The following is a 15,178-nucleotide window of genomic DNA, read 5'->3' on the forward strand; positions in this document are numbered from 1 at the left end:
ATAATGTTTCCTCATGTTGCCTCTGGTTTTTTTTGTCGATCACCTTAAATCTGTGTCCTCCGGTTACCGACCCTCCTGCCACTGGAAACAGTTTCTCCTTATTTACTCTGTCAAAACCCTTCATGATTTTGAACACCTCAATCAAATCTCCCCTTAACCTTCTCTGCTCTAAGGAGAACAACCCCAGCTTCTCCAGTCTCTCCACATAACTGACGTCCCTCATCCCTGGAACCATTCCAGTAAATCTCCTCTGCACCCTCTCTAAGGCCTTCACATCCTTCCTAAAGTGTGGAGCCCAGAATTGAACACAATACTCCAGCTGAGGCCTAACCAGTGTTTTATAAAGGTTCAGCATAACTTCCTTGCTTTTGTACTCTATGCCTCTATTAATAAAGCCCAGGATCCCATATTCTTTTTTAACAACCTTCTCAACTTGTCCAGCCACCTTCAAAGATTTGTGTACATACATAGCCAGGCGTGTGTGAGATTAATGTGTTGCAGTTGCTGAGATGTGACTTTAGTTCCGGAATGGAACTAAAGCGTCTCGTTTCCATGGGCAACACGTGAGGACTCGGGTTAAAGGTTAAACCCATGGCCGAGGCCCGACATTCAGGCTCCTCCAACACGCGAGCTGCCCATGAAGGTGTGACTGATGCTGGCAGCTGGGATATACCACGGCAATGAGGCCCGAGGCCCAATTTCAGGCCTCTCAGCCTCTTGGGGTGCGGCCCTGGGTCTGGGTCCAGAGACCCCTGCTGGTGAATCGTGCCTGATCCGTCTCCAGGTGCAGTCCCACGGATCCCCGCAGGCCCCGAGCTCGAGTTCACCTATTCCATCACCGCCCGCACCCACCCACCCACCCAACAGTCTGGAGAGGGAGCTCGGCCAACTGTTCAACTACCGGGGGCCTCATCCTCCTGTGCCCATACTCCAGCTGTTCAGCCTTGGGGAGGAGGGGTTCCCGGATAACAAATCGGGACTGGGAGCTCGGCCGAGCCTTTGCCCCGTAGGCCGAGGGTCCAAATGATGCTTCACTTTCTCGCAGGCTTCAGCTCTTCCCATGTTCACCATTCTTGTGTGTGTGTGTGTGTGTGTATATGTGTGTACTGTTTCCTCAGGCTCCCATACCTTTGAGCATCTCTACATCTTCACCGTCCAGCGTCCTAACCCACCAGACTTCTCCGTGGTTGGAAAGTTGGACGATCTTCAGACCGACTACTACAACAGCTCCCTCAAGAAGCCCCAACCCAGGCAGCAGTGGATGGCCGACAATTTTACAGATGATTACTGGCTGGAGCAGGCCGAGACTGCGGACTCTATTCACAAGTATCTCTCCGGGAAAATCGATCTCCTTGTTAAAACCTTCTGTAAGTGATGGTGTTAACAGGTCTTTTTCAATTCATCCCACAGCAAAATAATACTTAATAGGATATTCATTTTGATTTCATACTCACTTGCAACATAATAGAAAGTTATGGCACAGAAGGAGGCCATTCAGCCCATCGTGTCCATGCTGGCCGAAAATGAGCCACCCAGCCTAATCCCACTTTCCAGCACTTGGTCCGTAGCCCTGTAGGTTACGGCTCTTCAGGTGCACGCCCAAGTACTTTTTAAATGAGTTGAGGGTTTCTGCCTCCACCACCCTCTCAGGCAGTGAGTTCCAGACCCCCACCACCCTCTGGGTGAAAAAAATTCTCCTCAGCTCCCCTCTAATCCTTCTACCAATCACTTTGAATCTAATGCCCCCTGGTCACTGACCCCTCTGCTAAGGGAAATAGTTCCTTCCTATCCACTCTATCTAGTCCCATCATAATTTTATACACCTCAATTAAATCTCCCCTCAGCCTCCTTTGTTCCAAAGAAAACATCCCCGGCCTATCCAATCTTTCCTCACAGCTAAAATTCTCCAGTCCTGGCAACATCCTCGTAAATCTCCTCTGTACCCTCTCGAGTGCAATCACATCTTTCCTGTAATGTGGTGACCAGAACTGTGCGCAGTACTCAAGCTGTGGCCTAACCAATGTTTCATACAGTTCCAGCATAACCTCCCTGCTCTCATAATTCCATTAGTTTTAAGATAGCTATGGAGAAGGATAGGTCTGGCCCAAAAGTTAAAATTCTAAATTGGGGAAAGGCCAATTTTGATGGTATTAGACAGGAACTTTCAGAAGTTGATTGGGAGAGTCTGTTGGCAGGCAAAGGGACGTCTGGTAAGTGGGAGTCCTTCAAAAGTGTGTTAATCAGGGTTCAGGGTAAGCACATTCCTTATAAAGTGAAGGGCAAGGCTGGTAGAAGTACGGAACCTTGGATGACTCGGGAGATTGAGGCCCTTGAAGAGTATAGAGATTGCCGGAGTAGAGTTAAGAGAGTAATCAGGAGGGCAAAAAGGGGACATGAGATTGCTTTGGCAGATAAGGCAAAGGAGAATCCAAAGAGCTTCTACAAATATATAAAGGGCAAAAGAGTAACTAGGGAGAGAGTAGGGCCTCTTAAGGATCAACGAGGTCATCTATGTGCGGAACCACAAGAGATGGGTGAGATCCTAAATGAATATTTCGCATCGGTATTTACGGTTGAGAAAGGCATGGATGTTAGGGAACTTGGGGAAATAAATAGTGATGTCTTGAGGAGTGTACATATTACAGAGAGGGAGGTGCTGGAAGTCTTAACGCGCATCAAGGTAGATAAATCTCCGGGACCTGATGAAATGTATCCCAGGACGTTATGGGAGGTTAGAGAGGAAATTGCGGGTCCCCTAGCAGAGATATTTGAATCATCGACAGCTACAGGTGAGGTGCCTGAAGATTGGAGGGTAGCAAGTGTTGTGCCTTTGTTTAAGAAGGGCGGCAGGGAAAAGCCTGGGAACGACAGACCGGTGAGCCTGACATCTGTAGTGGGTAAGTTGTTAGAGGGTATTCTGAGAGACAGGATCTACAGGCATTTGGAGAGGCAGGGACTGATTAGGAACAGTCAGCATGGTTTTGTGAGAGGAAAATCATGTCTCACGAATTTGATTGAGTTTTTTGAAGGGGTAACCAAGAAGATAGATGAGGGCTGTGCAGTAGACGTGGTCTACATGGACTTTAGCAAAGCCTTTGACAAGGTACCGCATGGTAGGTTGTTACATAAGGTTAAATCTCACGGGATCCAAGGTGAGGTAGCCAATTGGATACAAAATTGGCTTGACGACAGAAGACAGAGGGTGGTTGTAGAGGGTTGTTTTTCAAACTGGAGGCCTGTGACCAGCGGTGTGCCTCAGGGATCGGTGCTGGGTCCACTGTTATTTGTTATTTATATTAAGGGTCAGGGATGTCTCGGAGCGGCTGCAGAACATTCTGGAGTGGGAGGGTGAACAGCCAGTTGTCGTGGTGCATATAGGTACCAACGATATAGGTAAAAAACGGGATGAGGTCCGACAAGCTGAATTTAGGGAGTTAGGAGTTAAACTAAAAAGTAGGACCTCAAAGGTAGTAATCTCAGGATTGCTACCAGTGCCACGGGCTAGTCAGAGTAGGAATGACAGGATAGCTAGGATGAATACGTGGCTTGAGAGATGGTGCAAGAGGGAGGGATTCAAATTCCTGGGCCATTGGAACCGGTTCTGGGGGAGGTGGGACCAGTACAAATTGGACAGTCTGCATCTGGGCAGGACTGGAACCAATGTCCTAGGGGGAGTGTTTGCTAGTGCTGTTGGGGAGGGTTTAAACTAAAGTGGCAGGGGGATGGGAATCGATGCAGGAAGTCAGTGGGAAGTAAAGTGGTGACAGAAACAAAAGGCAGTAAGGGAGAGTGCACAAAACATGACCGGACAAATGGTCTGAGAAAGCAGGGCAAAGACCAAGCGAAGTCCAGATTCAACTGCATTTATTTCAATGCAAGAAGTCTGATGGGCAAGGCAGATGAACTCAGGGCATGGATGGGTACATGGGACTGGGATGTTATAGCTATTACTGAAACATGGCTAAGGGAGGGGCAGGACTGGTAGCTAAATATTCCAGGGTACAGATGCTATAGGAAAGATAGAGCAGGAGGTAAGAGAGGAGGGGGAGTTGCGTTCTTGATTAGGGAGAACATCACGGCAGTAGTGAGAGGGGATATATCCGAGGGTTCGCCCACTGAGTCTATATGGGTAGAACTGAAAAATAAGAAGGGAGAGATCACTTTGATAGGATTGTGCTACAGACCCCCAAATAGTCAACGGGAAATTGAGGAGCAAATATGTAAGGAGATTACAGACAGCTGCAAGAAAAATAGGGTGGTAATAGTAGGGGACTTTAACTTTCCCAATATTGACTGGGACAGCCATAGCATTAGGGGCTTGGATGGAGAGAAATTTGTTGAGTGTATTCAGGAGGAATTTCTCATTCAGTATGTGGATGGCCCGACTAGAGAGGGGGCAAAACTTGACCTCCTCTTGGGAAATAAGGAAGGGCAGGTGACAGAAGTGTTAGTGAGGGATCACTTTGGGACCAGTGATCATAATTCCATTAGTTTTAAGATAGCTATGGAGAAGGATAGGTCTGGCCCAAAAGTTAAAATTCTAAATTGGGGAAAGGCCAATTTTGATGGTATCAGACAGGAACTTTCAGAAGTTGATTGGGAGAGTCTGTTGGCAGGCAAAGGGACGTCTGGTAAGTGGGAGTCCTTCAAAAATGTGTTAACCAGGGTTCAGGGTAAGCGCATTCCTTATAAAGTAAAGGGCAAGGCTGGTAGAAGTAGGGAACCTTGGATGACTCGGGAGATTGAGGCCCTAGTCAGAAAGAAGAAGGAGGCATATGACATGCATAGGCAGCTGGGATCAAGTGGATCCCTTGAAGAGTATAGAGATTGCCGGAGTAGAGTTAAGAGAGAAATCAGGAGGGCAAAAAGGGGACATGAGATTGCTTTGGCAGATAAGGCAAAGGTGAATCCAAAGAGCTTCTACAAATACATAAAGGGCAAAAGAGTAACTAGGGAGAAAGTAGGGCCTCTGAAGGATCAACAAGGTCATCTATGTGCGGAACCACAAGAGATGGGTGAGATCCTAAATGAATATTTCGCATCGGTATTTACGGTTGAGAAAGGCATGGATGTTAGGGAACTTGGGGAAATAAATAGTGATGTCTTGAGGAGTGTACATATTACAGAGAGGGAGGTGCTGGAAGTCTTAATGCGCATCAAGGTAGATAAATCTCCGGGACCTGATGAAATGTATCCCAGGACGTTATGGGAGGTTAGGGAGGAAATTGCGGGACCCCTAGCAGAGATATTTGAATCATCTACCGCTACAGGTGAGGTGCCTGAAGATTGGAGGGTAGCAAATGTTGTGCCTTTGTTTAAGAAGGGCGGCAGGGAAAAGCCTGGGAACTACAGACTGGTGAGCCTGACATCTGTAGTGGGTAAGTTGTTAGAGGGTATTCTGAGAGACAGGATCTACGGGCATTTGGAGAGGCAGGGACTGATTAGGAACAGTCAGCATTGTTTTGTGAGAGGAAAATCATGTCTCACGAATTTGATTGAGTTTTTTAAAGGGGTAACCAAGAAGATAGATGAGGGCTGTGCAGTAGACGTGGTCTACATGGACTTTAGCAAAGCATTTGACAAGGTACCGCATGGTAGGTTGTTACATAAGGTTAAATCTCACGGGATCCAAGGTGAGGTAGCCAATTGGATACAACATTGGCTTGACGACAGAAGACAGAGGGTGGTTGGAGAGGGTTGTTTTTCAAATTGGAGGCCTGTAACCAGCGGTGTGCCTCAGGGATCGGTGCTGGATCCGCTGTTATTTGTTATTTATATTAATGATTTGGATGAGAATTTAGGAGGCATGGTTAGTAAATTTGCAGATGACACCAAGATTGGTGGCATTGTGGACAGTGAAGAAGGTTATCTAGGATTGCAACGGGATCTTGATAAATTGGGCCAGTGGGCCGATGAATGGCAGATGGAGTTTAATTTAGATAAATGTGAGGTGATGCATTTTGGTAGATCGAATCGGGCCAGGACCTACTCCGTTAATGGTAGGGCGTTGGGGAGAGTTATAGAACAAAGAGATCTAGGAGTACAGGTTCATAGCTCCTTGAAAGTGGAGTCACAGGTGGATAGGGTGGTGAAGAAGGCATTCAGCATGCTTGGTTTCATTGGTCAGAACATTGAATACAGGAGTTGGGATGTCTTGTTGAAGTTGTACAAGACATTAGTTAGGCCACATTTGGAATACTGTGTACAGTTCTGGTCACCCTATTATAGAAAGGATATTATTAAACTAGAAAGAGTGCAGAAAAGATTTACTAGGATGCTACCGGGACTTATAGGGAGTGGTTGGATAGACTGGGACTTTTTTCCCTGGAGAGTCGGAGGTTGAGGGGTGATCTTATAGAAGTCTATAAAATAATGAGGGGCATAGATAAGGTCGATAGTCAAAATCTTTTCCCAAAGGTAGGGGAGTCTATAACGAGGGGGCATAGATTTAAGGTGAGAGGGGAGAGATACAAAAGGGTCCAGAGGGGCAATTTTTTCACTCAAAGGGTGGTGAGTGTCTGGAACGAGCTGCCAGAGGCAGTAGTAGAGGCGGGTACAATTTTGTCTTTTAAAAAGCATTTGGACAGTTACATGGGTAAGATGGGTATAGAGGGATATGGGCCAAGTGCAGGCAATTGGGACTAGCTTAGTGGTATAAACTGGGCGACATGGACATGTTGGGCCGAAGGGCCTGTTTCCATGTTGTAAACTTCTATGATTCTAAAACCCCCTCCCTGCCACTGTACTTCCACGCTGGAGCCCCCACCCCACTGTAACACCACGCCCCCCCTCTCTAGAACACCCCCACTCTAGAAGCCCCCCCACTCTATCAACCCCCGCATTGTAGCCCTGCCCCCACTCTAGAACCCCCACGCTGCAGCCCCTCTCCACCGTAGCACCCGGACCCCCACTCCAGAACCCCCACTGTAGAGCACCCCACACTAGAACCCCCCCCCACTGTAGACCTCCTCTCTGCAGCCCCTCCCCACTGTAGCTCTCTGACCCCCACTCTAGAACTCCTGCTGTAGACCCCCCCCCCACTCTAGATCCCCAACTGTAGATCCCCTACACTAGAACTCTGCGCTGTCGGCCTCCTCTCTGCAGACCCTCCCCACTGTAGGACACCGCCCACACTCTAGAACCCCGAGCTGTGGACCTAATCCCGGCAGCCCCTCCCCACTCTAACACCCTGCTCCCACTCTGGAACCTCCTGCTGTCGACCTCTTCTCTTCAGCCCGCTCCATGCTGTAGAACCTCGTCCCCCGCTGTAGAACCCTGCCCCTGCTGCAGACCCACGCCCCCTGCGATAAATCCCCCTGCTGTTCAACCCCCCGGGCGGTAGATCCCCTCGCCCCCTGCTGTTCAACCCCCCCAACTGTCGAACCACAAATGGGGAAAGTAATCCCCGGCTTTGTTCGGCCCATTCCCACACACTGTAGGCAGTGCATTTAATCAACTTAGCCCTGGTGGGGGGTGCGCTGGGGACTCCACTCTCAATGGAGAGTTCGGCCAATAACCCCTGGTTGACCTGTTGATCATTTCCAGCTGTGACGTATTTCCAGGGTAGCTGGGGCTGCACACTGTACGACAACAAGAGCACCAACGGATTTATAAAGTTGCACTTGGATCATATTGGAGGGATTCAATATGACACGAACACGGAGCGTTGGACTGCAACAGGACTGGTTGCAGCTTTCTTGACTAAACTTGATCAGATCCCCACCAACGAATTGCCTTTTATCCAGTCGCTAAATGCCAGCTGTATTCACCATTTACAGAAAGCCCTTCTCGTCGGGAAACCAGCGCTGGAAAGAAAAGGCAAGTGAGAAATCTTGATCTAGATACCGAATATCCGAATATTGCAAAGTTGCAGAGCGGGTGATGTGATTGTGAATTCTCTCTCAGTTGCTCCAAAGGTGCTGGTTTTCAAGAGGACCTCCGCTGGTGGCAATGCCACGACTCTCTTGTGCCTCATCACTGCCTTCTATCCTCGCTCCATCAATGCCACCTGGCTGAGGAACGGAAAGGCTGTACTGGCTGGCTATGCGCTGAAGGTTTTACCAAATCACGATGAGACGTACAGGATGGAGATCCTCATCGAGACTGACGGCCAAGACCGAAACAGCTACTCCTGTCAGGTTCAACACAGCAGCCTGCCGGAGACACTGACACTCGCACTGGGCTCAGGTACATCACGAGTCACAGTGCAGAAGGAGGCCATTCATAGAAAACATAGAAACTAGGAGCAGGAGTAGGCCATTCGGCCCTTCGAGCCTGCTCCGCCATTCAATATGATCATGGCTGATCCTCCATCTCAATACCATATTCCCACTCTCTCCCCATACCCCTTGATGCCTTTTGTGTCTAGAAATCTATCCAGCTCCTTCTTAAATATATTCAGTGACTTGGCCTCCACAGCCTTCTGTGGTAGAGAATTCCACAGGTTCACCACCCTCTGAGTGAAGAAATTTCTCCTCATCTCAGTCCTAAATGTCCTGCCCCGTATCCTGAGACTGTGACCCCTCGTTCTGGACCCCCCAGCCAGGGGAAACATCCCCCCTGCTTCCAGTCTGTCTAGCCCTGTCAGAATTTTATATGTTTCAATGAGATCCCCTCTCATTCTTCTAAACTCGAGTGAATACAGGCCGAGTTGACCCAATCTTTTCTCATACAACAGCCCTGCCATCCCAGGAATCAGTCTGGTGAACCTTCGCTGCACTCCCTCTATATCCTTTCTTAGGTAAGGAGACCAAAACTGCACACAATACTCCAGATGTGGTCTCACCAAGGCCCTGTATAACTGCAGTAAGACATCCTTGCTCCTGTACTCAAATCCTCTTGCAATGAAGGCCAACATACCATTCGCCTTCCTAACTGCTTGCTGCACCTGCATGTTTGCTTTCAGTGATTGGTGTACAAGGACACCCAGGTCCCTCTTTACATCAACATTCCCCAATCTATCACCATTTAAATAATACTCTGCCTTTTTGTTTTTCCTTCTGAAGTGGATAACTTCACATTTATCCACATTATACTGCATCTGCCATGTATTTGCCCACTCACTCAACTTGTCTAAATTGCCTTGAAGCCTCTTTGCATCCTCCTCACAACTCACGTTCCCACCTGGTTTTGTGTCGTCAGCAAACTTGGAAATATTACATTTGGTTCCCTCATCCAAATCATTGATATATATTGTGAATAGCTGGGGCCCAAGCACTGATCCCTGCGGTACCCCACTAGTCACTGCCTGCCACCCCGAAAAAGACCCGTTTATTCCAACTCTCTGTTTCCTGTCTGTTAACCAATTTTCAACCCATGCCAGTATATTACCCCCAATCCCATGTGCTTTAATTTTGCACACTAACCTTTTATGTGGGAATTTATCAAAGGCCTTCTGAAAATCCAAATAAACCACATCCACTGGTTCTCCCTTATCTATTCTACCAGTTACATCCTCAAAAAACTCCAGTAGGTTTGTCAAACATGATTTCCCTTTCATAAATCCATGTTGACTTTGTCTAATCCCGTTGATATTTTCTAAGTGTCCTGTTATCACATCCTTTATAATAGACTCTAGCATTTCCCTCACTACTGACACGATGGGCCGAAGGGCCTTTATCCGTGCTGTATAACTCTATGATGTCAGGCTAACCGGTCTGTAGTTCTCTTTTTTTTCTCTCCCTCCTTTTTTAAATAGTGGGGTTAAATTTACCACCCTCCAATCTGCAGAAACTGTTCCATAATCTATAGAATTCGGCCCATCGTGCCTGTGCTGGCTCTTTGACAGGGCTATCTGATTAGTCCCATTCCCTTCTGCTCTTTCCCCATAGCCCTGCAAATGTCTCCCTTTCAAGTATTTATCCAAATCCCTTTTGAAAGTTTCTATTGAATCTGCTTCTACTGCCCTTTCAAGCAGCGCATTCCACAACTCGCTGTGTTAAAAAAAAATTCTCCTCATCTCACCTCTGGTTCTTTTACCAATTACCTTAAATCCGTGTCCTCTGGTTACCGACCCTCCTGCCACTGGAAACAGTTTCTCCTTATTTACTCCCGATTAGACCTCACCTGGAGTGCTGCTTACAGTTTTGGCCTCCTTATCTAAGGAAGGATATACTTGCCTTAGAGGCAGTGCAATGAAGGTTCATTAGATTGATTCCTGGGATGAGAGGGTTGTCCTATGAGGAGAGATTGAGTAGAATGGGCCTGTATTCTCTGGAGTTTAGAAGAGTGAGAGGTGATCTCATTGAAACATATAAGATTCTGAGGGGGCTTGACAGGGTTGATGCTGAGAGGTTGTTTCCCCTGGTTGGAGAGTCTAGAACTAGGGGGCATAGTCTCAGGATAAGAGGTCGGCCATTTAAGACTGAGATGAGGAGGAATTTCTTCACTCAGAGGGTTGTGAATCTTTGGAATTCTCTACCCCAGAGGGCTGTGGATGCTGAGTCGTTGAGTATATTCAAGGCTGGGATCGATAGATTTTGGACTCTTGGGGAATCGAGGGATATGGGGATCGAGCGGGAAAGTGGAGTTGAGGTCAAAGATCAGCCATGATCTTATTGAATGGTGGAGCAGGTTCGAGGGGCCGAATGGCCTATTCCTGCTCTTATTTCTTATGTTCTTATGAGTCGTGCGTCGAAGAAATATAAAGAAACAGGAGACAAAGAGAGAGAGAGGAGAAACAGTGAGACGAGGGCCCAACTGTAGAAATTGACCAGCTGGAGAGTGACTGAAATTAAAGTGCACAGACTTACAACACAGGGCCAGATGCAAATACAGCTGCTGAGAGCTGGGGTCAAATAGTCACTCCCTCATTCTCATCCTTGTTTTCAAGGTTTGGGTCACAGTCCCAATATCTCCTTATGTGGCTCGGTGTGAAAATGTATTTGATAATCACGCGCCTTGGGACGTTTTACAATGTTAAAGGCACTATATAAATGCAAGTTGTTTTTGTAATACGGGGAATTCATGACCTCAGCTGTAAAAGCTCTCCACAAAGGGAAGGCTGACAAATCATGGGTGTGCCATACGTGATCTGCTGCCTGAACAGAGTGAGTGGTAACAGGAGGAAGGAGAGAAAATATTAATACCATTAAAAAATGAACCAGTGCCAATGAAACAAAAAGGGAAAAGTTAATATCATAGAAAGTTATTTCTTTATGTCTTTGTCAAGGTGTGGGACATTGGTATTACTGAGTGGGATACTTTGCAGTTCCAGTACACAGTGTCACTCATCAAACACTCCCAGGTGAGGAACACTGACTAGATCCGGAGTAACATTCCCTCTACACTGACTAGATCCGGAGTAACATTCCCTCTACACAGACTAGATCCGGGGTAACATTCCCTCTACACTGACTAGATCCGGGGTAACATTCCCTCTACACAGACTAGATCCGGAGTAACATTCCCTCTACACTGACTAGATCCGGAGTAACATTCCCTCTACACAGACTCGATCCAGAGTAACATTCCATCCACACTGACTAGATCCGGAGTAACATTCCCTCTACACTGACTAGATCCGGGGTAACATTCCCTCTACACAGACTAGATCCGGAGTAACATTCCCTCTACACAGACTCGATCCAGAGTAACATTCCCTCTACACAGACTAGATCCGGAGTAACATTCCCTCTACACAGACTAGATCCGGAGTAACATTCCCTCTACACAGACTAGATCCGGAGTAACATTCCCTCTACACAGACTCGATCCAGAGTAACATTCCCTCTACACAGACTAGATCCGGAGTAACATTCCCTCTACACAGACTAGATCCGGAGTAACATTCCCTCTAAACAGACTAGATCCGGAGTAACATTCCCTCTACACTGACTAGATCCGGAGTAACATTCCCTCTAAACAGACTAGATCCGGGGTAACATTCCCTCTACACAGACTAGATCCGGAGTAACATTCCCTCTACACAGACTAGATCCAGAGTAACATTCCCTCTACACAGACTAGATCCGGAGTAACATTCCCTCTACACAGACTAGATCCGGAGTAACATTCCCACTACACTGACTAGATCCGGGGTAACATTCCCACTACACTGACTAGATCCGGAGTAACATTCCCTCTACACAGACTAGATCCGGAGTAACATTCCCTCTACACAGACTAGATCCGGAGTAACATTCCCTCTACACAGACTAGATCCGGTGTAACATTCCCTCTACACAGACTAGATCCGGAGTAACATTCCCTCTACACAGACTAGATCCGGAGTAACATTCCCTCTACACAGACTAGATCCGGAGTAACATTCCCTCTACACTGACTAGATCCGGGGTAACATTCCCTCGACACAGATTAGATCCTGAGTAACATTCCATCTACACTGACTAGATCCGGAGTAACATTCCATCTACACTGACTAGATCCGGGGTAACATTCCCTCTACACAGATTAGATCCTGAGTAACATTCCATCTACACTGACTAGATCCGGAGTAACATTCCCTCTACACTGATTAGATCCTGAGTAACATTCCATCTACACTGACTAGATCCGGGGTAACATTCCCTCTACACAGATTAGATCCTGAGTAACATTCCATCTACACTGACTAGATCCGGAGTAACATTCCCTCTACACAGACTAGATCCGGAGTAACATTCCCTCTACACAGACTAGATCCGGAGTAACATTCCCTCTACACTGACCAGATCCGGAGTAACATTCCCACTACACAGACTAGATCTGGAGTAACATTCCCACTACACTGACCAGATCCGGATTAACATTCCCTCTACACAGACTCGATCCGGAGTAAAAATCCCACTACACAGACCAGATCCGGAGTAACATTCCCACTACACAGCCCTATTCCACATTCACAGTTGATGAACAACAAGTTAGAGTGATATTAGAGAGAGTGTGAGAAATAGTGCAGCATAGAGAGTGAGATTAGAGGGAGTGTGAGAAATAGTGCAGTATGGAGAGTGATATTAGAGGGAATGTGAGAAATAGTGCAGTATAGAGAGTGATATTCGAGTGAGTGTGAGAAATAGTGCAGTATAGAGAGTGATATTCGAGTGAGTGTGAGAAATAGTGCAGTACGGAGAGTGATATTAGAGTGAGTGTGAGAAATAGTGCAGTACGGAGAGTGATATTAGAGTGAGTGTGAGAAATAGTGCAGTATAGAGAGTGATATTAGAGTGAGTGTGAGAAATAGTGCAGTACGGAGAGTGATATTAGAGTGAGTGTGAGAAATAGTGCAGTATGGAGAGTGATATTAGAGTGAGTGTGAGAAATAGTGCAGTATAGTGAGTGATATTAGAGTGAGTGTGAGAAATAGTGCAGTATGGAGAGTGATATTAGAGTGAGTGTGAGAAATAGTGCAGTATGGAGAGTGATATTAGAGTGAGTGTGAGAAATTGTGCAGTATAGAGAGTGATATTGGAGTGAGTGTGAGAAATAGTGCAGTATGGAGAGTGATATTAGAGTGAGTGTGAGAAATAGTGCAGTATGGAGAGTGATATTAGAGTGAGTGTGAGAAATAGTGCAGTATGGAGAGTGATATTAGAGTGAGTGTGAGAAATAGTGCAGTATAGAGAGTGATATTAGAGTGAGTGTGAGAAATAGTGCAGTATGGAGAGTGATATTAGAGTGAGTGTGAGAAATAGTGCAGTATAGAGAGTGATATTAGAGTGAGTGTGAGAAATAGTGCAGTATGGAGAGTGATATTGAAGTGAGTGTGACAAATAGTGCAGTATGGAGAGTGATATTAGAGTGAGTGTGAGAAATAGTGCAGTATGAAGAGTGGTATTAGAGTGAGTGTGAGAAATAGTGCAGTATAGAGAGTGATATTAGAGTGAGTGTGAGAAATAGTGCAGTACGGAGAGTGATATTAGAGTGAGTGTGAGAAATAGTGCAGTATAGAGAGTGATATCAGAGTGAGTGTGAGAAATAGTGCAGTACGGAGAGTGATATGAGAGTGAGTGTGAGAAATAGTGCAGTATAGAGAGTGATATTAGTGTGAGTGTGAGAAATAGTGCAGTATAGAGAGTGATATTAGAGTGAGTGTGAGAAACAGTGCAGTATAGAGAGTGATTTTAGAGTGAGTGTGGGAAATAGTGCAGTATAGAGTGATATTAGAGTGAGTGTGAGAAATAGTGCAGTATAGAGAGTGATACTAGAGGGAGTGTGAGAAATAGTGCAGTATAGAGAGTGATATTAGAGTGAGTGTGAGAAATAGTGCAGTATGGAGAGTGATATTAGAGTGAGTGTGAGAAATAGTGCAGTATGGAGAGTGATATTAGAGTGAGTGTGAGAAATTGTGCAGTATAGAGAGTGATATTGGAGTGAGTGTGAGAAATAGTGCAGTATGGAGAGTGATATTAGAGGGAGTGTGAGAAATAGTGCAGTATAGTGAGTGATATTAGAGTGAGTGTGAGAAATAGTGCAGTATGGAGAGTGATATTAGAGTGAGTGTGAGAAATAGTGCAGTATGGAGAGTGATATTAGAGTGAGTGTGAGAAATTGTGCAGTATAGAGAGTGATATTGGAGTGAGTGTGAGAAATAGTGCAGTATGGAGAGTGATATTAGAGTGAGTGTGAGAAATAGTGCAGTATGGAGAGTCATATTAGAGTGAGTGTGAGAAATAGTGCAGTATGGAGAGTGATATTAGAGTGAGTGTGAGAAATAGTGCAGTATAGTGAGTGATATTAGAGTGAGTGTGAGAAATAGTGCAGTATGGAGAGTGATATTAGAGTGAGTGTGAGAAATAGTGCAGTATGGAGAGTGATATTAGAGTGAGTGTGAGAAATTGTGCAGTATAGAGAGTGATATTGGAGTGAGTGTGAGAAATAGTGCAGTATGGAGAGTGATATTAGAGTGAGTGTGAGAAATAGTGCAGTATGGAGAGTGATATTAGAGTGAGTGTGAGAAATAGTGCAGTATGGAGAGTGATATTAGAGTGAGTGTGAGAAATAGTGCAGTATAGAGAGTGATATTAGAGTGAGTGTGAGAAATAGTGCAGTATGGAGAGTGATATTAGAGTGAGTGTGAGAAATAGTGCAGTATGGAGAGTGATATTGAAGTGAGTGTGACAAATAGTGCAGTATGGAGAGTGATATTAGAGTGAGTGTGAGAAATAGTGCAGTATGAAGAGTGATATTAGAGTGAGTGTGAGAAATAGTGCAGTATAGAGAGTGATATTAGAGTGAGTGT

At 46.0% G+C, this 15,178-nt stretch overlaps 1 protein-coding gene across 1 annotated transcript in view; it reads left to right on the plus strand.

The window, feature by feature from the left end:
- Positions 1 to 591: 591 nt before the first annotated feature.
- LOC137310516 (major histocompatibility complex class I-related gene protein-like) overlaps positions 592 to 15,178 on the plus strand; it is a 33,241-nt gene continuing 18,654 nt past the window's right edge. The window contains exons 1-4 of the mRNA XM_067978285.1: positions 592 to 643; positions 1,119 to 1,367; positions 7,546 to 7,818; positions 7,906 to 8,187. Of these exons, the coding sequence (XP_067834386.1) occupies positions 592 to 643; positions 1,119 to 1,367; positions 7,546 to 7,818; positions 7,906 to 8,187 (856 nt within the window). The remainder of the gene's footprint in view (positions 644 to 1,118; positions 1,368 to 7,545; positions 7,819 to 7,905; positions 8,188 to 15,178) is intronic.

Source organism: Heptranchias perlo, unplaced genomic scaffold, assembly GCF_035084215.1.
Source record: "Heptranchias perlo isolate sHepPer1 unplaced genomic scaffold, sHepPer1.hap1 HAP1_SCAFFOLD_256, whole genome shotgun sequence".
Taxonomy (NCBI): domain Eukaryota; kingdom Metazoa; phylum Chordata; class Chondrichthyes; order Hexanchiformes; family Hexanchidae; genus Heptranchias; species Heptranchias perlo.